Source organism: Pituophis catenifer, unplaced genomic scaffold, assembly GCF_029215685.1.
Source record: "Pituophis catenifer annectens isolate HBS135680 unplaced genomic scaffold, rPitCat1.0.hap2 SCAF_1, whole genome shotgun sequence".
Lineage (NCBI taxonomy): Eukaryota > Metazoa > Chordata > Lepidosauria > Squamata > Colubridae > Pituophis > Pituophis catenifer.
In genome coordinates, this window is record NW_027256881.1 from 110,716,002 (window position 1) to 110,740,433 (window position 24,432).

At 38.1% G+C, this 24,432-nt stretch overlaps 1 protein-coding gene across 1 annotated transcript in view; it reads left to right on the top strand.

Annotated features, from left to right (window-relative positions):
* The window catches only part of BACH2 (BTB domain and CNC homolog 2), a 38,800-nt gene that overhangs the window by 10,425 nt on the left and 3,943 nt on the right, over positions 1–24,432 (top strand). The window contains exon 2 of the mRNA XM_070953956.1: positions 11,850–13,397. Within this exon, the coding sequence (XP_070810057.1) occupies positions 11,850–13,397 (1,548 nt within the window). The remainder of the gene's footprint in view (positions 1–11,849; positions 13,398–24,432) is intronic.

Genomic DNA, 24,432 nt, shown 5'->3' on the forward strand with positions numbered 1-24,432 from the left:
TATACCGTAAATACCGCAAAACATGTTTTCCCAAACACCTACCTGTATGAACCTATATGAGGGCCATGATGCCAAGTGGAATTGATTTAGGGAGATTCTTTTTTAGATATTTTAAATTATTATAGGTTTTACCCAACAAATTTCATGCTTTTCATCTCTCGGTGATGGGGAATAGTATCATCTATTTTTACCAGTAGTGATCAGAAGAACAAATATACTTGATATTTCCAGAGAGCTGGAAGCCGCATGAGTCCTGAGGCCACTCATAGTTTACTGTAGTTACTAGCTACAGCTAGATGCTGATATTACAGACTTAACATAATATAATTCTATCATGCGCCTGCAGCAATTGCTTACTGAGGTCTTCGCCATTTGTTTAACCCGCTACTAACTTGACAGGTGCTCATTCTTACTTTTACTTGCCTTCCCCCCTTTGCCTTTGGAGAATGGCAGTTTGCCTCCATCAATACTTCAAGTGAAAGCAATAAAGCTCAACTCTCTGAAGGTGTATATTTTGTTTTGTTCAAAGATTGGATAAGTATGACATACAATGAAAATCAGTGGGGGCACATGACTTATTGCGGATTTTGAAGTTCAACTTTAGCTTTTAAAAAAAAAAAAACAGCAAATGCAGTGCATGGTCTAAAATCCCACTGATGTGATCAAGTGGGCGCGATCTATTCCTCCTGAGATATTTTAGAATTTAATTCCCAGTGCCCCGCTCCACCAACTTGGACAATAACAAGGGATTATGGGTATCACAGTCTGAAACCTTTAGAGCAGCGGTCCCCAACCTTTGCGACTTGGCAGCCGGGTGAGGGAGGAAAGGGGAACTGGGCCAGCGTGCGCAGCTCAAATTGTGCAAGCAGCGGGCCAGTGCATACACACACATGCTGCACAGCTCGCACGGCCCAGTTCTAAATAGGCCACTGCCCAATAATGGCCCGGGGGTTGGGGACCCCTGCTTTAGAGGACAGTAAATCCAGATGTTATCACTTTGTCATATCAGATCATTATTGGCACTGCTTTTCACTTCCTTTCTTGCTTTTTGAAGTACAAACTATAGAGGATGCTGTTTTATGCAAAATTAAATGATTGATTCAGCTAGTTCATTTTATTGTTTGTTCTTTCTGATGACTACTTTATGAGATTATTATTATTATTTTTTTATTTTATTTTTTTGGAAGAAGTCTTTACTAGTTTCCTAGACAGTGGCATTGGAGCCTGGCACTTCTTGTACACAAAACAATTACATTACCTCTCTCTTATGGCCTTCTTTAGCTCTCAAAACACAACACTAACAAAACTCTTTAACAACTTTCCTTTATTATAGAGTATGAGATGATTGATATAAGTAAAACTGCCTTATCATTTCCTCCCAGTACATCTTTTTGACCAGCAGATCCCTTGCCTTCCTTTGTCTTTTCAGTGATTCAGACATGGAATGAGAGAAACTGTTGTTAGATATGAATAAGAAAGCACTCCTAAACATGTTTGTGTCCTTATCACAAGCAGTTCCTCTGCCCTGGTCCCCACACTTGATTTTTCAATACTTTTAGTATTGCTGTGTGTCATATGAATTTTTATGATCTGTTGCATGTTGTTTTTCCAGTTTCCTCCCCTGTAATAGTATCAGTTTTTCAGGCACAGAGGAATACAAACGAAAACCCAAGAGACCACATTAGCATAAAATGTCCCGGTTCTGTCAGTTTGATTAATCTGTCTCTTTGTCTCCACTCTATATGATAAGTGCTATTAATGGCTGCAACACTTCATATGTCAAAGTCTTTCTTCTTAATGACTTGAAAATGTGGTTTATTTCCCCCCTCCCCTTTTTGTATTATTTTTCTCATTTAGCATTCCACTCAAGAACAGATTTATGCTGGGCTCTTTCATTATCTTACTGGTTGCAGCACTCCAGTGATTACGTATAGTGTTGGGGTATGAATAAAGATGTGATCCAGGGGTAGCAGCTGCTGATGCAGGCTGAAAATAGATCTGGTGTATACTCAGCACTCTTCCCAAAGGTCTTTTATTTATTAGCAACAGTCTTGGTGTTAGCTTGGATTCTGATTTAGTAAGATTTTTTTTGTTTTGTTTTTCAGACCAGTGACTTTGCTCTATTTATTAAATGAGGTGTGATTTTTTTTTAATTGCTCCTGTTTTGTACCAAAGGAGTGTAACTAGCAGTTATAATACCATCCCGATCAAATGATCTGGCCCAGCCTGTATTCATGTCTTCTTTCCTTCCATGTAAACAACTTCCCTGTTCCCAAGCAGAAGTTGGCTACAGCCTTTCTTAAATAAGGATCTTGCTAGTATCATTTTTTTGTGGTGGTAACTACAGATAGCAATAGCACTTAGATTTATATATCACTTCATAGTGCTTTATAGCCCTTTCTAAGTGGTTTACAGAGTCAGAATGAAAGGCTACATCAACCTTGATTCGGTCAGGATCGAACTCCTAGCAGTAAACTGAATTAGCCTGCAATGCTGCATTCTAACCACTGTGCCACCACGTCTCATCTTGTATATTAATGCTTTTTATATATAGAATCTCTGAATATTATTGCTATGAAGAAATGTACAGTGCCATAGCCACATCCATTTCTTTTTCCCCGTGCCCCTTCAACATGCTCTTGTCCCTGTTGTAAATTTTTGAAATAACTGCTGGACTGCTTCCCACCTTATCTTACTTAATCATGAAAGGAAGTGCGTGTTGTTTTTCTTTTTATATGTATAGAACTTTTTTCACCACACACTAGAAAGTGGTGATGTTAACTGTTTCCATTGCCTTGATAATGCATATATAATGCAAAATGTGAGATTATGAATAAATATATGTTATACTTTTAAAAGTAACTGGACATGCTGTTTCTTTCAAGGAATGGAAGTTAGATGTCTGGATTTGGCTTGCTGAATATGTAAACATTTTTGCTTGAACTTGGGAACTTCAGTAGTTCTGTTCAGTAGTTCAGTAGATCTGTTTTCCTGAGATTGGATTAGCTAAACTAAATTGCCACCAAAGTGCTCCCATTGAAAGCCATTCCTTTTGAGTTCTTTTGCAGCACTTCTGAAAGTATTTCTTCTGCTGGGAGGTTATCCTTGTGCACTTGGGCCTGCCTAATTCCATGGAGTGGGAGATGCCATTAAAAGTAGCTCGCCTAGCTTTCAAACATGCAGGAGCGATGTGTAGATCGGTGCACCAGCACTTACTGGAGCACAGAATTATCGCTGAACTCTTAAAACATTTAAATTTTAGTTTTATAGTATTGTCTTTCGCATAGTGATAAAGATTATAATGAAATCACAAGCCAAAAAAATATAGGAAAGAATGATAAAAATAAATGTTTGCAATTTCTAAAATTCTGCCTATTTTGGCCTTTAAAAAAAAAAAAGATTTCTCTAGCTTTAAGGGAAATTCTTAGCTTCTACTTCACAGGCAGATCTCGGGTGAAATCACTGTGCTAGAAAAAATATATAATTTCAGAGTTTTTCTGTATTTACATTAAAAATGCATTGCCTTTCCAATAGAAGTATACTTTCAATGCACTTTAGCATTCTAAAATTAGAAATATCTACAGGGGTGACATAGTTACTTCCCAAATGGAATAAAACTGCAAGTCACAGAGCTGGAGCTGAACCCAAGTACAGTTTGACTCTGGAACAATGACTTCAGAATGAGCCATATTTGACCTAGTTATGCTGTCAAAGAAATTGAAGTAAGGAGAATAAAAGAAAGAAAGAAAGCCACGTGGATTGTAAAAGATTGAGTTACTTTCTGTGCAGAAAATGCAGCAGTGAGGTTTTAGAAGAAGTTGACATGCGTCCTAATTCATAGTAAAATATTTGTATAATCAGCCTGGATTATGGTCTATTTTGGCTTTATTTCTCAGACTGTATCATGTTTGTTATGGTCTTTTATAAGAATGCAGTGAGATTAGACAGGGAGGTACAAAAACTGTAGAAAAAGAAATAATGGCAAACAATAATAGAGTGGTGGAGAATTTACTGGCTTAAATAAGAGGAAATTGAAGGAACTGAGAAACAATAGAGCAAATGGTAGAAAAGAAACCTTCAAGAAGAAAAATGCTAAGTCAGCTCCACATACATTTTGCTGGTTTCAATAGTGTGCAGAACAAAGAGAACTTTTGTTCTGTAGTGCCTTGTATTGTCTTGATGTTGAGTGGTTCTGGTTAAGGGTAATTTCTCTGAAGCATGGCACTTACAGATTTTTAGGAGTATTTAAGAGACCATAAATGCCTTCTCTTTCTGACTTTCTTTTATTCTTCTGATTTTTCTGGGACAGAATAGCAAGGGGAAAATAGCCAAAGAATGCCTTTATTTTGATAGTCTAGAACAGGATCAAGGCCAGATCCAGCCTGCGGGGTGCTTAGATCTGGCCCGCGGGGCCATCCTGGAAACAGCAAAGGACCAGCCCATGGTGCCTCTGCCAGCAAAAACGGAGCTTGGGAAGACCATGTGCGGTCCTCCTGGGCTCTGTTCCCGGCCGCAATGGCCTTCTGCAGTCCTCTGCCAGTGAAAACGGAGCTTGGGGGGGCTTCTACCTAAGGCTCTAGATAGCCTGCACCACCTTCCAGGGGTCTTCATGTGGCCTGAGAGGGACAGCGAGGCTCCTCTGGAGGACAGAGGTTTGGTCCTCTTCCTGGTCTCGCCTTCCTCCATTGGAGACAATGCATCCGGCCCAGGCCACCACAAGCTGGCCATGCCCACCTCAGCCACACACATCCTTGAGGTCAAACACAACCCAGATGTGGCCCTCAATGAAATTGAGTTTGACACCCCTGGCCTAAAGACTGCTGATTTGGAAGCACCTCATTTTTAAAAATGTATTTATTTATTAAATCTATATGTCACTATCCAAAACAGTTCTAAATTGCTGTCCTTACAGATCTGTTGTCAGTGTCTAAAATAACCCAATTTTCCTGTGAACATATCCTAAACTCACTATATCTCAATTTGCCATTAAACATCATCCGTTTAGATTTTGGTTTATTTTCCTTTTCAGAATCAGTTCAGGTATAAATACGCTATGACTCATATCTGTGTTAAAAAGGCAAACATCTAAATAAATTTAAAATGAACCAAATTGCTTCATAATCCTTGATTCAAGAGCCATGTACATTTTGCTGCTTCTGCAGGAATATCCCTAAAATATTCTCCTATGCAAGCTTTTAATGAATTTTATATGAATGAAGAATATTAAGTGTCACAAGATTGACTAAAGCTATGAGAGAAGATAAAAAGTAACTTTAATTATTGAGTTTTGTGTGGTTTACTAGAATCGTTCAAAGTACTTAAAAATGAAGTCAACTTATCCTAACATTTATTCCAGCTTACATGTTCAGATTCTGTGCACCACTTTAGAATGATTGCTTGAAAACATACTTGTTAAATTTTTAGTCCTTTTCTGATTCTTTTTCATCTCTGAATGGCAGAAACAAGAAGAATAGCAAGATGATAAATTATGTTCATAAAAATAAGAGCCAATTTTTCCTGGAGCTGCAAAGGAAAAAGATGCTCCCTTAAGAGAGGAGCTAGCTATCTGCCAAAAAAGCAGGGAAAATTAACCAAAAAGGCTTTGATTATAGAAAATAGAGAAGGATACTCAGCAAGTCAAATGTCTGTAGTCTATGTGAATTAGAACTAAATAGCCGGGCATGAATCTTTCTCTCTCTCTCCCTACCCCCCTGTGTTTGTAGCCTGGTTAAATTAGTTTGTAGATATAGCTGAATGTACATTGATGTGATATTTTTTCACTGGATTTGCAGTAATTTACTCCTGAAAATGACTTACATCTTTCATGACATCACCTGCTGTGTTGCAGTACATATAACTGAGTGCATAGTCCTCTTCTTATATTAGAAAATAAAGGGTATTTGAAAGTAAATTATGAAGCTACTAAATTTGCCAAATGAAAATCTCTCTTAGTTAAGAGGTACTAAATCATGATATTAATTTTCTAATTACTAAACATAAGATGATTCATCGTGCCGAAGGTTATGTTTTTCATCATATGGAAGTAAATGAATCAGAATAACATTTTGTTGTTCATATTTCATTCAGTCAGCACTAATTGCAGTTATTTTCCTTGAGTGTTTCTAAAAGTATGTTTATGCTGTTAATAAGATGAGCAGCTGTAATGACACAGGCTGCCAGAACTGTAGCCCCTGTTTAAAATGTTAAAATCAAGAGTGATAACATTCTCAAGTTCAAAATAATGCACTTATTTTAAAATCCTCAATGGTATTTTTATAGGTGCACATTTCCTAATCATCTCTGTATTACTGAGCTTTTACATCCCAGCTTAATATGCTTGTTATGACGGAGATGATACAAGAGTAATTTTTTCCCTAAAACTCAGCACAAAATCTATATCTTCCTGACTACTCAAGCAACGTATACCAGCAGACTCTGACTAGAGAACACTTTATTGGAAGACCTAATTTCACAATTTTTCAATGTGGTGTGAAATAATTTATATAAACCTCTCAGACAAACTTTGGTGATAAAAATATTAACATGAAAACCAGTGGTCTGTCTACACAAGATATGGGGAGAATCTGGGTAGCTGCCCAATAAAAGTTCATTTATATATAGCTTCCCTCAACAAACCATATTATATTGAATTTTGTAGTGTTTTAATGTGCTGCTTTACCCTAGGTCGGGATGGGCAAATGTGGCTCTTTTACAACCTGTGGACTTCAACTCCCAGAATTCCTGAGCCAGCTTGGCTGCCCACCCTCACTCTAGGTAATTCACAGTACTTCCTGGTATGGCACATAGTCAATTATTGGGCCAACTGACTGGACCATTCTTATGTGAAATAGATGACCCGCTATAGGTAGTCCTCAAATTACAAGCAGAATTGGGACCAGAATTCCCATTGCTAAGCAAGGCAGTTCTTAAGTGAATCACACCTGATTGTATGACCTTTGTTGACAGAGTTGTTAAGTGAATTAGTACAGTTGTTAAGTGAATAAAGCAGTCATTAAGCGAATCCAGCTTCCTCTCATTGACTTTGCTTGTCAGAAGCCAGGTGGGAAGGTCACAAATGGTGATCTCATGACCCTGGGATGCTGCAATTATTATAAATACATGCCCAAATTTTGATCATGTGACCAGGGGGAGAACATTTAGTCTTCCAAGTGTGAGTCACTTTTTTCAGTGCTCTTACAACTTTGAATAGCACTAAATGAATGTCAAGGACTACCTATATTCCTTTGTAGCTCCGCAGATGACAACACATCATGGTCTCTATTTTGATTCTTACCCTATCTACATCAGGGTGAAATGCTCCCGGACCGGCTTGGGCAAGTAGGTAGCGATGGTGGTGGGCAGTTCGGAGAACCGGTAGCAAAAATCCCTGCCCCCATCCCCCATGCCCAGCTGAGCCGTGCGATCATCAGAGGCTTTTTTTTCTTTTAAATGCCTCTGACGAGCCAAGCTCTGACGATCCCAGCTGAGTTGCCTGCCAATCAGGCAACTCAGCTGGGATCGTCAGAGCCATTTAAAAGAAAAAAAAGTTCTTTTCTTTTAAATGGCTCTGACAATCCAAGCTCTGACGATCCCAGCTGAGTTGCCTGATTGGCAGAGGGTTTTTTAAAAACCCTCTGATGATCAGGCAACTCAGCTGGGATCGTCAGAGCCTTTTGAAAGCATTTTTTACATGGTTTAACATGTAAAAAATTGTTTTAAAAATAAAAAAAAATGGCCACGCCCACCCAGTCACATTACCCCCTCACACCAAGCCACGTTCACAGAACCAGTAGTAACAAATTTTAGATTTCACCACTGGTCTACATAATATTACTAGTTTCTTTGAAGATAATTTAGATTATATTAAAAAGGGCTCCTGTCTTCAGGATTTAAATTAAGTGGGAGAAAAGGTAAAAGATGTACACTTGGGAAGCAGGAGTAGATTATGAGTAATTAATCTGCAGACTTCATTATTCGTTTACTTATTTAGCCTTTCAAGTTTTTGTCTTTCATTTTACTTATTGAGTACGTAATGTGGCTATTTAAAATGTAGACTATTAAAATCCAGTAAAAATATCAGGATATATTACCAATAGTTGAAGAAGGTCTTAATCTTGGTTTCTGAAGATAGGCAAGTGTAGGGCTCAAAACAGGTTGCATTCCATAAGGTGAAGGTAGCAGGAAAGAAGGCTCCCTACTATTCACCCAACCAAAAGGGTATTATTTTAGTTCTTTAATATCCAGAAAAGTTCTTTTGAAAATATGTTGTTTCCTCTGATAAACAGCCGTCCTGCTGTTTGGGCTTTAAAAGTTGAAAAAACAGTACTATTAATTTATTCCAAAATATAAACCCTTGATATCCATCAAAACTTACTGACTTTCCTAACTACCCAACCCTCTGAATTTAGGAGAAAGAAGTGCTGTTGATTTGGTAGTATTGTCTAGCTTTCCATCATTATTTTTCATATATTTGCTTTGCCCAACCTAGTTCAGAAGTTGCAACACTCAGAATTGTCAACCAACATGGCCAGTGCTGCTGAGAATTCTGGGAATTGCAATTCCAACACGTCTTGGGGACATGGGTTCAGGAAAGTGATCTATATCTATGCAAAAAGTGTGATCATACACTTTGCTTTTGCCAAAGGATACTGAAACTGATGGTAATTTAGTTTGAGATGCATAATTTAAAAGTCACCATAAAGTGTTCTAGCCTAATGAAGATTTGTTTTTTAAAAATAGCTTGTTCATCCTCATAAAGTTTATGTATTCTTTCCCTCTGGATATAAATGTCCTATATTTGTTAAAAACAAACAATTTAACTGCAATCTGCAAAAATTACGTGATAAAGTTTGCATCTAAGAAGCTCTGCATTTGGAAGTGCCAGACACATCTGTCTGTCACTTTTACTAGAGAGCTGGTAATGTACATGGCAACTTTTAAAACTAAGAATACAAAATGCAAAGACATATGCATACACATATATATGCCAAGCTTACACCAACATTTTGTCCTTTTAATAAAGAAGAGAAAGAATTTTTTAAAGCAAGTGACATTCAAAGTCTAAGGATGAGGTGTGTGAAAAGTAGCAGAGTTAATTCTCACTAAATTCTAGAATTTTCTTTTATTAAATAAATTGCAACTTTGTGATAATGCCTACTCAGGCCATTGGTAAAAAAAATCTATTCTAGAAAATAAAAGTTGGGCTTAATGCAGGCATAAAAATTAACTGTTAAGTATCTGCATCAGAAAGCCCCTTGTACTTCAATGCCACATTTTGTATAAATAATAACTGAAGATGACTCAAGCAATTTGAAAAGTTATATATTTGAAAAAAGAACATTCATAGAGATATGAGTTAGAGACAGGAATTTTCACTGAATCAGAGTAAAATCTGGTAGAAAAACTTAAGGTCTTTGAGCTATCAGACTTGCTTAGCTCAAGGTATAAATTTCTATAACTCTTCTAGTGTTACGATATCATTATATCATTTCTTCATTTTAAATCATCTCAGCTGCCTTGTAAGCAAACAAAAAATGAGCAGTTTGCTCAGGACAGTCAGAATCTTTCTTGACTGAATAAGAATTTGAACTTTTATCTCCTACCTTTCTATGTCTTGGTGTGGACAAGAGCATCTAACAACATGGAAGAATTATATGAGTTCCATATAGATGTTTATAAGTCTATAAAAGGGAGGCTTGCTTGTATTACAGCTAATCTAAATTAAGTTCATGGAGATTTCCATGTTCCTGAAACTTTTTTTCTCACATAAGAAGTGGTGTCCTAGAATTCATAGAGATTAACAATAAAAAGATATGAAAGGAGGCTTTTTGACATTTTGGTCCTAAATGGACACTTTTCAAGGCTCAGATGCCAAGTTAGAATGTCCATGTTTACACATAATTACATGAATAAAGCCACAGTTGATTCTTTTTCTAAACCATAATGGCAGGGTTCATCCAACATTCTAAACCAAAATCATCCAATCATATTTTGATTTAATTTACATTATAAGAATCCATCCGATCTGTATAGACATCAAAAGCTGATTTATTTAATAAAAGACCCCAACAGTTCAGTGCCTTTGAAGTATTGATTTTAATGCAATGTTTAAAAAAAATTAAAAATCCGTACATTTTATTTGCATCATGAATACTGTAGGTCATTTTTATATGCTATCCATAGTCTTCGTTATGCTGCTTAAAACTTAGTTTGCTTAGAACTTGATTCTTGATGAAAGTATCTTTTCTTTTATGTACACTGAGAGCATATGACCAATGCACCAAGACAAATTCCTTTTGTGTCCAATCACACTTGGCCAATAAAAAAAATAATTCTAATTCTAATTCTAACTTATCTTGGTAGGGTGGAGAACTTTTTGCAACAACTCAAGTGTATAGCTGTAATATTATAAACATATAATATGCACAGTTTTAAGCTTCCCCCTTGAAACCACTTTATGATCCTCAAATATCTGTTTTCTTGTTCTAGCATTCTAAATACGAGCAACATTGGTGAGAGCCAAATCAATTTTCGCAAAGGTTTTGGCTAATGAACATTTGTAGTTCCCAGGAAGTCTTGCTTCTTTAGTTATGGAAGTTACATATTTGAACCATTAGCACTGATTTCTACTGTTTCCAACAATCCTTGCTTAAAGACTTCTCTTGAATCGGTAAATTTTCCTACTGCAGTGCTTCAAAATAATAATAATCATACCTAGTGCCTGTTGTAAGGGAATTAGCTCCCTACTCCCACCTCCCTTCAGAATTTTGCCTCATGTATAAAAGCAAGCAGCTGTGCCTGAGATGATGGTGTGGCAATTCCTCCAAAAGAGATTACATGCAAAACCCTCTGGAGCAAAACACAAGGAGCAGATGTCTGGAATGCTGCAGTTTTAGGGGCCTGAAAGCCTTGACTCAGCTTGAGTGAAAAATGCACACCGGAATGTTCTGAGTCAGTGAAATGTTTTGCATAGACCTCATCAAGAGAAAGTACTGTACTGTTTAAAAATACATTAGAGGGCAGCTTACTTCTTTTGCAGTTCTTCCACCTAGTGGGTGTGCTCTGTAAGTGCAAGACCGTGTTTTGTATTCTCGGGAGATAAAATTCCACAGGGAACATGAATCAAAAAATTTTATTCTAGGGGGTAGCAGAGGGTTGAAATTAGAAACGTGGCTGGTTTGACTCAGTCTGCCAAATCGTTGCTGTATCTCCCGAGTAATTTAGTAATGGTTGTGGCAGCCTAGGCATATTGCCGATGGAGAAATTGACCTCCAAATTATCATTCTAAACACATGATTAAATGTCACAGACAAAGTGAGAATTATTCTTGTTACTTACTCAGATTAAATTCCACCTGCTTCCCAAGGATCCTGACTTTTTTTGAAGAGCCACTTAATTAAAGTTTTTTTTCCAGCAATAGAGAACTTGACCCAGCTAAACTGAATAAAAATTAAATATTGTATATGTAATTTCGGTTGAAAAGTACTGTATAGTTTTTCAAAAAATAGATTTACTAATAGCTGATGTACTTTATTCTAATTGCAAAGTCTGCTTTAGTGAAACATTGTAAAATTGATAGTTATGCACTCATGAAACACTTGATATCCAGGATGTTCCTAGACCAAATACTATTTGGCAAGTGCTAGAAATCTCATTGTCCTTGAATCATTTGTTGAATGTATTGTTTAGATCATTCTATTACATGAAAATATAAAGACAAAATAATTAATTAACAGAGGTGTTTTCCAGTGCTGACTAATATACTAATAGAGGGGCTTGGAAAAATAGCAATGCTGAAGGTAATGCTGGCAATTTCCCTATTTTTTGTTTTGTTTTGTTTTTCATTGCAGGTCACTGCCAAGGGATTTGGTCCATTGTTGCAGTTTGCCTACACTGCTAAGCTATTACTCAGCAGAGAGAACATACAAGAGGTCATCCACTGTGCCGAATTTCTACGTATGCACAACCTGGAGGATTCCTGCTTCAGCTTCCTTCAGACCCAGCTGCTGAACAATGAAGATGGCCTGTTCCTGTGCAAAAAGGATCTCACCTATCAGCGGATGCATGAAGATGAGAACTCGGAGGGAGAAGAGGAAGAAACTATGGAGTCAGAGACTTCAAAGATATCTTGCTCAAGAGAGAGAATGCACTCAGAGCCCTTTGACTTTGAACCCGCCACGTCTGGAGCCAGTAAGGAGGAAGGGATGCTGCCAGACCCGGAAATACTGGATGATGGCAAGGATAGTTTGGATAAAGAAGTAGTAACACGGTACCCCAGGTATAAGAAATACCAGCTAGCTTGTACCAAGAATGTCTACAACGCATCACATGTTAGTACCTCAGGTTTCACAAGCACATTCAATGAAAAAGGTTCAGGTGATGACCTCAAGCCAGAACTTGCTGTCGGGCAAATTAAAAGTGAGCCTAGGAATGATGAAAACAATGAAGAAAACATCACACTTTGCCTCTCTGGAGATGAGACTGGTGTCAGGGATAAAGAAGAGGATGTTGAAATGGACCGAAAGCAGCCAAGTCCCAATGGAGCTGGAAGGTCTAAAAACAGTTCCTCTCCTTCTTGCCTAAGATCTTTCTTCAACCGAACAAAAACTATAGACTTAGATGGCTTCCCAAGTACTTCCCAACAGCACTTTGCCAGAAATCCAGCATGTCCTTTTGACAAGGGGACAACTCAGGGTGACCATAAAGCTGATTATGTCCCTTTTGTGGGCAGTTATGGGCTCTCCCAAGCTGTTCAGAAGGATGCTTCCAGTTTTACAGTGGGATCACCTCTAAGAGGTCCTGGCTTTGTTGAAGGTCTTTGTAAGCAGGAAGGTGAGGTGGACAGGAGGACTGTTATATTCTCTTCAAATGTTTGTGACCAAGTAAACACTTCGGTGCATTCATATTCTGGCATGAGCAGTTTGGATAAAGATCTCACCGAGACTGTGCCAAAAGGTCTGTGGGCAGGAAGCAGCCAATCTCTTCCCAGTTGCCAGACCTATGCTCACATTGGACAAACTGCTGACCACTTCCCAGGACGGATGCGGCCCAACACCAGCTGCCCAGTGCCAATTAAAGTTTGTCCTCGGTCTCCTCCTCTGGAAACCAGAACAAGGACCTCCAGTTCATGTTCCTCCTACTCTTATGCAGAGGATGGCAGCGGTGGTTCTCCCTGTAGCCTGCCTCTGTGTGAGTTTTCATCTTCCCCCTGTTCTCAAGGAGCTCGATTCCTGGCCACTGAGCATCAGGAGCCGAGCATGATGGGAGATGGAATATACAGCCAAGTCAGACCCCAGATAAAATGTGAGCCATCCTATGGAACAAACTCTAGCGATGAGTCTGGATCGTTCTCTGAAGCAGACAGTGAGTCATGTCCTGTGCAAGACAGAGGACATGAGGTAGGGATCTGTGATAAGTACACCTGCTAACACTTCTTGTGACCCATTCAGAAAGTCATTATTAACCTAATGGCCTTCTTTGTATACAAAATACAGAGAATAGTCACTTTTGTCCAATATTCTATTGATGATGGAGTCAAGCTCATTGATTACTGGAAATATGTCTGAGAGAGTAAGTAGCCATAATATAAAAAGGTTCCATAAGGCTTAAGAAATAGGGAATACCTCATAGCAGGTTTGCTTCTCTCCCTCCCCTCCTCCGACCCCCCAACCCCACTTGAGGCATAAAAATGTCCCTGTTCCATTAAGTTTGGGGCCAATTGTCATTAGCATTAATCATTGCACTCTGTTTTTGTTAACAATATTTAATTCATCCCACTTGAGACATAAAAATGTCCTTGTCCTTTTACGTTTTGGACCAGTCATCATTAGCATTAGTCATTGTACTCAGGGTTTTTTTTTTTAACTATATTTAATTCATACCAGTTTACCTACCAATTCAGTATGCTGATTGGTACTAGCTGTAATTAGCACACTTTTGGAACAAAAATAATTCTGATCAGAGTGAGCTCTAAAATTCAGTAGAAGAGAATGTCCATGCAAAATGAGGAAGGGAAGAGAAAGCAGTCTTCTGCTTTGGGTACAACAAGTGTGTTTATTTGATCATTATCTTTGTTTTACTTACGTTACTTTTGTGTACTTTGTTGTATAGTCTGTTCAGAGAGAGGAAAAAGGGACTTGATCGTATACCTTAAATCATATCCTTGATCTCTATGGTTTCCTAAAGTCATATGACTCTCTAATAATTACCCAGTTAAGCTTTTCATCTGTAATGTCTTTGATAACGGCAACCAGCGAAAAACCTCTTAAAAGGGTTAATAAGCAACCAGAGAGAAATTGAGTGAGCAGGGGAAAAAGCCATAAGGGACATATACAAAACTGATAATATCTGCACAGATGTGTTAGCCAGCCTGCTATTATTCTTATCAGCATGAAATCCATTCCTTCAGTCAGTTCATTGAGGAATAAATGAGCAGTTACCGCTTGTTCATTGTGAAACACTGACTCTCCCTCAAGTAAGCTTGAATTATTGCAAATTTTAAAACTTATGCTGCTGATACTATAGAACACATTTACCGGTAGGTACCATTATTTGCTTTGGAGACTCAATTGATGAAACAATTATTGGTCCATCATCATTTTGATCACAGTGTACAAAACTCTTACCAATTTGGCTTCAGAAAACATAGCATTATATGCGGTTACTTCATTTCTCACCAACTAATTCCTGTAGCAGTGGTAAGAACTATCATATATGTGCATGCTTTAGAATGTAAGAATTAAAATAAATGTGGGTGTTGAAAGATTTTATCTCTCTTGCAAAATTTGGAAGAGAATATAAGAATTTGCAGTATCAAAATCTTAGAGAAAATGTCCATGCAAAATGCTGGAGCCCATATATACAAAATTTAATATAGCACAATACATATAGTTGAATTTTCTAGCATGCCATACAAATAAACTGGATTGATTGATTATTGTCATCAAGTCACTTTTGATTTCTAGCAATCACATAGATAAGAGTTTCTCCTAATCTATCCTTAACCTCTTCTTTCAAGTCTCCCAACAGTGCACTCACTGCCATTGTAACAGAATCCATCAACCTTCCTGCTGGTTGTCCTTTTCTTATCTTTTCTTCCACCTTTCCCAGCATTACAGCCTTTTCTAGAAAGCTGGTTCTTTGCATAATATGTCCGAAGCAGGTTCGAAGTAATTTTGAGTTTGATCATTTATTCCTAGAGGGAAAACTCTGGGTTGATTCTTCAATGATCCATTGGTTTGTTTTCTTGGCTAACCACAGTATTCTCAGGAGTCTTCTCCAACACCAAAGTTCAAAGGCCTCAAAGCTCTTCCCATGTTGCTTCCTTAAAGCCCAACTTTCACTTCCACAGTGAATCATAGGGAGCACAATTCTGATCTTTGTAAATAGAGACATCATGGCATTTGAATATCTTTTCCAAGGCCTTCATGGCTGCTCTTCCAAGTACTAGCATGTTCCTTTACTGTTCATGGTTGATCCTAAAAGACTGAATCTATACACTATTTCAATAGCTTCATTGTCAATTCTAAGGCTGATTGTTCTACCTGCTGTCATTAGTTTAGTCTGTACTTTATATTTAATTTTAGTCCCTTTTTTTTTTTTTGTATGAGGGCTTGCAGATCCTTTGCATTTTCTTCTCTGTTGCTTGCAAATAGTTCAGTGACTATTCCATTAATTCCTGTAGCCTTATGACTTGTTAATGACTGGAGTGCTGATCTAACTATTAGTACTAGAGGTCTTGTAAAATAAGGAATATCTTCTAAGGCAGGAGTGAAATGCTCCTGGTTCGGATCAGATCGCCCGATCCGGTAGCGATGGAGGCGGGTGGTTCGGAGAACCGGTAGCAAAAATCCCTGCCCCCCCCAAGCCCAGCTGAGCTGCACAATCATCAGCGGCTTTTTTTTACTTTTGAAAGCATTTTTTCTACAACCTCTTCGGCCAAAAAATGCTTTTAAAAGTAAAAAAAAAAAGCCTCTGATGATCGCGCGGCTCAGCTGGGATCGTTAAATGCTTTTAAAAGGAAAAAAGCCTCTGCCGATCAGGCAACTCAGCTGGGATCGTCAAAGCCTTTTGAAAGCATTTTTTTACAACCTCTTCACTGAAGAGGTTGTAGAAAAAATGGTTTTAAAAGTAAAAAAAAAAATTGGCCATGCCCACCCAGTCACATTACCCCCCACACACCAAGCCATGCCCACAGAACCGGTAGTAACAAATTTTAGATTTCACCACTGTTCTAAGGTATCCTGGATGTTCCCATCTCTACTGTAGAGTGTTTCAGTATAGCAATAGCAATAGCACTTAGACTTATATACCGCTTCATAGTGCTTTTACAGCCTTCTCTAAATTTACAGAGTCAGCATATTGCCCCCAACAATCTGGGTCCTCATTTTACCGACCACAGAAGGATGGAAGGCTGAGTCAACCTTGAGCCTGGTGAGATTCGATCTGCCAAACCGCTAGCAGCCGGTGATCAGCAGAAGTAGCCTGCAGTACTGCACTCTAACCACTGCGCCACCGCTTTCCGTAGATGCTTTCCATCTTCCTTAGATGTCCTTTGAGTTGGTTATCTGTCGATTGGCATCCTTTAGCATACCAACCTGAGGTTTTAACCTCCTGAGTTGAGGGACCTTTTGAAAGACTTTCCTTATTTTTCCATGTCTGTGCTCATCTTCAGTATCTTTACCGAATTCGTTGTAATACTGCTTTTTTGTCCTTAACAGCTCTCTGAAACTGTTAAGTTCCTTTCTGGGAGATTTGTCTTTCTTAGCTTTGGCTTCTCTTCTCCTCTTGGCAATTTCCAGAGTTTGTTCTTACATCCAGTTTGCTTTCTTCTCTTTCTTCATTTTTGTCAGTCTCTTTCCATATGAATCCTTAACTACTTCTTTAAATTCATTCCATAATTCCTCTAATTTTTGTTTTGTTTTTCTTCAATGAGGTTCAGGGCTACAAAGCAATTCATGATGTTCTCCTTGGAAATGAGAGTATAAATTCAAGATCACCTTGTGGAAACTGACTGGCTTTCTTCTTCTTCTTTAGCTTAACTTCGTGTTTGCACACGGTCTGTTCTGCAGTCAGCACCTGGCCATGTCTTTGATGCTGTAATTGAGTTCCTCAACCTTCTTTTAGCAAAAACATAGTAAAATATATTTCTGTATACTGAATTCCATCTGGTAAAGTTCATATATAGAGGCCTGGTTTTGGTAGTCTGAAGACAATGTTAGCTATGAAGAAATCATCAGAGTGGCAGAAATTGATGCCAGACTCCTACTTCATTTTAATTCCTGAAGCTATACAATATAACTACATTTTTGTCTTTCGTGTTTCCACTTATGCATTCCAATCACAAGCAGCACATCTTGTTGACGTGTTCTTTCAATCTCAAATTGAACTTAATCAAGTCATCCACCTCCTCTTCCTCTGCACCATCAGTGGTTGGAGTCTAAATTTGAGTGATCATCATATTAAATGGTTGTCCGTGAAATCAGCCAATATTAGTTGATCATTGATTGCATTGTAGCCAAGTACTGTTCTTGCTATGTCCTTCATAGTTATAAAAGCAACACCATTTCTTCTTTGTTTTTCATGCCCTAATGGGTGGCACAATGACTCAGTGATTAAGACATTGGCCTGTTGGCTGGAAAGCTGGCAGCCCAAGTTTGAGACAGCGAGCTCCCATCTTCACCCCAGCTCCTGCCAACCTATCAATTCAAAAGCATGCAAATGCAAGTAGATAACTAGGTACCACACCGGTGGGAAAACAACAGCACTTCATGACATCTTACTGGCCACATGACTGCAGAAATGTCTTGCGACAGTGCTAGCTCAATTATCTTGAAATGCAGATGAGCACTTCCTCATACTCTGCAACAACTAGCAGAGTAAAATCCGCAGGGACTCCTTTACCTTTTTGACTTTTCATGCTCTAATAACCAGTGTGATCTTCTGACTGAAAATGTCTGATCCCAGTCCATTCAATTCATAATTGCTTCATTTCATCTTTCACTGTGTCGAGCTTTCTTGTGTCCATGCTACCTACATGCCATGTTTCTACTATAATAATTCTGTCTTTGCAGCTTTGAATTTCTTTTCTTGTATGGCAACATCAGCGACTAGATGTCCTGAAGATTTTAATCTAGCCATGTTATAAACACCATTAGGACTTTTGAGAGACTGTCTTCTTCAGTAGCATGTTAAGTGCCATCCAATCTGAAAATCCTAACATCCATGATGTGGCAAAACAGCAGATGGGGAGAGGGGATAAAATAAATTCTAGTAGTAATAGAGCTATCACCCACAAGTACAAAATAGATAAAGTTCTTTTTTAAAAGAAACAACACAACCTGTTTGGTTTTTTTTTAAAAATTGGATTGAATCCCAGATACTAGTAATACTCAGTAAAATGTCCATTTCTGAATACAATGATGCTATGTAAATTGGCACATTGTGGAAATAGGTGAAAGGTTTCAATTTTGCTTACAGTTTATGCTGAACCAACACACTACAGAAACATATTTTAAAATGGATGCCTATTATAAACTATATCAAAAGACTGAAATGGAAATATTCTTAATGTTTTTGTGTTATAAAACAAACTTACAAAATGGTTTTATTGACCATAGAGTAAATGTTGGTATAATTGGAGTTGTTGTGTAGTCCATGTTTGCCTCCAACTCCAACAAAAGAATAATATATGAGTAGATTCAACTATTCTAACATAAAGAGAAGCAGATCTACCTAGCAAAATTTGGACACAAGTAAAGATAAACAATTAAAACAATGAATTAATTATATATGCAATTGCAAATAAGAACCTTAGCTTCAGAGAGCAAAAGGTTTTGGAAAGGGGTTATCATCTGAATTAAGCATTTCTTTCTATACAAGCAGGAATAAAAGATTAAAAGAAAAGAAGAAATACCCTTTAAGCTTCAAATTCAGCAGTCAAACTTCTTACATAACTTTAACCAATTTTTATAATAGAAATAATTTATACTTTGAAGACAAAAGTTCAGTTACAAATTAATGCAAAGTGGGAAGTTGTTTTTTCTTGCTGACCCACTTTTAAATTTTTTTCTTCTATACCTTTTTTGTAACTTTAAAGCAACCACAAGAGGAGGGGGTATTTTTATGAAATTCCCTGTAGATTTTTATAAGTGAAGTCTAAACTTCAGACAGTTCACAGTAAAAGCAAAGAGTTTATGGAGAAGTTTAAGGAATGGCAAAAAGCATTAGCAGATTGTCATCCAAAAACTGTTAATATTCAAGTGAACCTCATCTCTGAGGTTGATAATTTCTTTTATACGAGAGATCCAAAGACCTACTACAAAAGGATTCAGTTAGCCTGTGAGAAGGAAGATCTCTTGAATGACAATCCAAAAGCATTTGGGTTAGCTAGAATTACAATTAGCTGCCTCTGCACACACAGTCCACAACTTACAACCATAATTGAGCCCAGAATTACAGTTGTATGTTGTTGTGGTCATTAAGAGGGTCACTGTGTGACCACACCCAATTTTATGACCTTTTCGCAGTGGTTGTTAAGTAAATTCATTTTATCCAATAGGCTTTTTTTTTTCATTGCCTTCTCCTCCCCTTCCCCCTCTCCTCCTCCTCCTTCCCCTTTTTCTTCCTGGAAGTATGTACCAACATCCATTAATGCAAGCCAAATGCCAAGTGCCCAAAATGCAATCAGGTAACCACAGAGCAGGGTATATATCCATCAGAACTTCAAAATCATGTCATAAATACCTTTTAGGGAGTCCTTTTTAATTTCAAACAATCTCAAAGCAACCAGTTGCTGAGCAAGGGCATATTGTAATATCTAAAGTCAGAAATGCTTATTTTCAGAATAGCTGAAGGGTCATCAGCAGGCTTGCACAAGTGGTATGTAATATATCTGGCTTTATTCCTTCCAATTGAATGGATATTTAAGAGGCTGCTTGGTGCCTTTTTATCAAAACTCCCATGGCTGGCATACTTAAATATGAACCACACAGATTTGAAAAATGCATCGTTGGTGCTAGTCAGGGTGAAACCATATTAATGAAAACTATGAAAGCAAGTTCCTAGCCAAACCTGTAACTAAGCTATGAAAGTGGGATCTCTTTAAAAAAAAATTATTTCCATGATCCCCATGGATTCTGGACTTGGCTGCCTCATCTTCACCCTCTGAATTTCACCACAGTTTATGCACCTTGGGATGCACCAAGATTCACTTACATCTCCTGTCTATCTCTGGCTTGGAAACCCTAATTCCTCTCTGACCAGGTTCAGCCTTTCACCCTGATGCTCTCCAAACAAAGCTGTTTTTTATTTAGTGAATATGACTCCCTCCTCTATGAGCAGTGTAGTGCTTATGGAGTCTCTCCTTTGGTTGTCATGAGACTTACTTTCTCCGTCTGCATTTGCAACTTAAAAAATAAGCTCCAGGCTGAGACTATTACAGAGGAATGATTCTTGCTGTCCATCAATCTGATTTTACCAGAATACTTCTAGACTTACAAGAATGCCCATAGGAATTGGAAACACTGATAACATGAAGATGATGGACAGTTGCAGCAGCAGCGAATTTTGCAGGGTAACCAATTGCCTGGGGGAGGGGGGTTAAGTGTGGTGAATAGAGACTCTTCTCAAAACTGACTGAAAAGCTTTGAAATATAAGCAGAGAATCGGTAAGAAAAGAGCTAGGACACTGGATAGATTGGAGGAGGAGAAAAGGAATGTGTGTGTAAATTGTGGGGTTCGGTTAGATGTATACGTGGCTTATGTAAGTATGTTGGTGGTGATCTAGAAAGATAAAATTGCATATCTCGTTTCTCTTCAGATCGTATAAATCTTTCGCCTTTTTTAGAAAGAGAAAATTGCAGTAAAATATATAGTTTTGCTTTTCAAGATCAGAACCATCTTTAGCTTTCCCTTCAGTCTCTTGGATAAATTATTTGTCCCCTCAGATTAGCCCTGTATCCATTCTGTGACTAACCATATCTATCAAGGTAGTTGTTTCTCACAGGAGACCACAAATAAATCCTCCCTCAGCCCTTCAGAAATATCTGTGCTTTAGATGACTGTTGGCATTATTTGGGAATAAGGGTCAAACAACATGATACATTAACTGTGTCAGAGTGAGCTGGTTTACAGCAGTGTGTGTCTCTGGGCTAGAGTGTAAGGGCATTACCTGCATGGAGGAGAGGTTTATTTCTGAAATTGTTCTCTTTTTACACAGATTAACAAATACAACACTGCTTTTTTTGAACTCCCAAACTATGGGTAAGTTTAGGATATTGTACATGCACCCTGAAGTGGAAGTTTAAAAAACAGAGTAAGGTTTCAATAAAGGAGAATATTTGTAGCTAACAGTTGAAATTAGGGGTTTTTGATGTTCTCTGAGCTTGGTTTTTTTCTTGGAGTTGTTTCATTCTCCAAAGTAGGTAACATCATCAGTGCTAATTAGTAGCACTGATGATGTTACCTAGTTTGGGTAATGAATGTCTGCAAGAAAACAACCAAGCTCAGAAAGAATCAAAGACCTGTCAGAATGAGGGTTGCGCTATATTTTAATTCCTTCTGTAGTTTAATGATTCATTCCTCCATCTTGGCTTTTGAAATCTATAAATGAGATTGACCTGTTTGCTGCTATTTTTCAAAGAGTGGGGTGATTTCCCTTGCTATGAAGGATTTAAACTGGTGGTCATTTTTAGATATGTCTGTCCTTGGATGCAAATTGAGCTAACCAATAAGTCAAGTTTCTTTTGGGGCACAGTGTACTCAAGTAGAAGGTAGCTCAATTCGGAATATTCCTTGAGTGACTTTCATTCATTTCAGCCAGAGAAAGCTTTGCTGAACTTTTTTCCCCCATGCCTCACAACATAAAAATTAGATCGCTGCCAGGCATCCTAGACGAGGCTGTCTTTGAAGGCAACTCAGAACTTCAGATTATAAAACATGAAGAATTTATGGTTGAAATGCTTTTCCCCCCATTGTTAAAACTGCTCTCCAAATACAGAGTTAATCTTAACTTTAAAACCTTTTAGACCATGTAAATAAAGGAACTATACACCCCCAAACGAACATGGACAATGCTTTTCACAGATCAGACAGGCAATAATAAGAAATAGGAACTGCTAGTTTTTACAGGAGATGCCGCCAAAAGCTTACCTGGTTTAGGGAGCTAAGGGAAAACACCTGCATAACCCATGATTGGTGTTCATTACTATTTGGAAACACTACTGTATATTTCAGGAATTACTGGACTGCCTCTTGTATAGCAGTCTCCCAAGAGAGGAAACCCCCAGATCATCTATCTATTCAGTTTCATTTTTAATTTATTGATTGAAAAGATTTAGCTGTATGTTCATCATAGTAGTATTTCATCCACTATGCCACTTGCTGAGAATAGTTGTGATACGGGAAGCATGTCAATAAAATCAGTGGTGGGTTCCTCCCGGTTCGGTCCGGTTCGGCCGAGCCGGTAGCAGTGACAATATGACGTCACCGAACCAGTTCTCTCCCCCCGCCCCCCCCCACCCATCCACGTTATTCTTACCTTTTATTTGGTCCCACCCCCAATCTATTGCTGCCTCCTGAGTCCCAGCTGATGACTAGAGGGAAAAAAACTGTTTAAATTCTTGCCGCGGGGCTTCAAAAGGCCATCCTACAGCTGATCAGTGTTAAAAGCAAACAAATGAGTCGGGTCGTAACTGCGAGGACTGGTCGTAAGTGTGAGGACCTTCCAGAAATGACTCTGACCAGCTAGCCACGCCCACCTAGTCACTTGACTTCCAAGCCACACCCACAAAATAAGCCACACCCACAGAACCGGTAGTAAAAAAATTTAGAACCCACCGCTGAATAAAATATAATGCTTCCATGAATTGAAGTATTTATTAAGAACATTCTCCCCAGCTTATGTGCAGCTGAGCATTTGAAAAGATAATGTATCTGAAAAATATTTTTGTGTCTTCTATAAAATGAATATAAAGGGAGACGCTTAAATATAAAACATTAACATTTACAAATTGTTTTCTCTCACTTGGTGGTGGTGCTTATAACGCCATGAAGACCTGTTACTTTTTTTAGCCCTCACCATTTTCCAGCTGGACACATCACAAAACTCTTGCTCAAATTGACCAAAGTTTATTTTTATTTTTCAAACATGCTCTTTATTTAGCTTACATGCACCTGACTTCAAGGTCTTTCAAATGTTTGACATCTTTTTTTAAAATACAAAAGTAGGCCAGATTATGTAAATAACATGTATAAACAAGAGGAATTGATCTACTGCTGAGCAAAAGATAACAGTGGAAGCATAATTGAGCGGAGTACAAAACCTTTTTTTAAGAGAATCTCATAAAGATGCAAACTTTGGAATAAATATTCCTTTTTTATTGCAATGTGATTTAAACTGACCTCTATTTATTTATTTGGTGCCTCTAAGTCATTGTTGGATCCTGTCAATTGACTAGGCCCTGCAGTTTTCTTGGCAAAGAAGTTCAGAAATGGCTTCCTAGGACGGAGAGAAAGTGACTGACCAAGGTGACCCAACTGGCTTTGAGCCTAAAGCAGGATTAGAATTTACCATCTCCCAGTTTCTAGCTTTCTATACTGCCCATCTCACTTTGGGCGGCTTACAACATCACAAGAACTTTAAAATATGCAAACATTAAGAATTAACAAAAATTAGGTAAATTAAGAACCAATATACAAACCAGCTGGATGTAGGGTCGTCTTCTTAATCTGCTAACCAACTCCAGCGTTAAAGCTCCCATTGGGGGCCCAGGCCAATTGGCCTAGCCAGGTTTTGAAGGCTTTTCAGAAGGCCAAGAAGGTTGGGACAGAGCTCCACCTCAAGGGCACATTATTTCAGAGGGCAGAAGCCATGGTAAAAGTAAAATCAGTAAACAGTAAAAGTAGTCTTGCATCTGTAGAATTCAAGGGATTACAGTAGAAATCCCCTCCCTGAGATTTTAAAGTAATTAGTGTCCCATCTACTGTCTTTTCTAAATATTGGGGATCTTGTGAAGGAAACCAAGTTGCAATGGCATATGCTTACTATACTAACCTCCCATAGAGTTAGGAGGGAACATATGTTGAACATGCACGTAATTAGGCAGAGTCTAAATGTTTTAGACTAAAATGTATGAAGAGAGAAAATAGGCACCCTTCCTATCACAGTAAGCAGTCTGTAAGCATAATGGTCCACGTCACCATGTCTAAGGTCAGTCTTTGTATATTTAACAGAACATTGTTTCATTGTGGGGCGGTGAGCCATTTCTGGTGACTCATGTCACAGTAATGCGACCTGTGTGCTTTGTGTTTGTGTTTACATAGTTCCACAGGTGGGACAAGAAGGTGAAGGTTCACAGACAGATAATGTGAAAAGAAGTAATATATTCATGGGATAGTGAACTGGGGAAGTATGGAAATTATATCTATATCTAT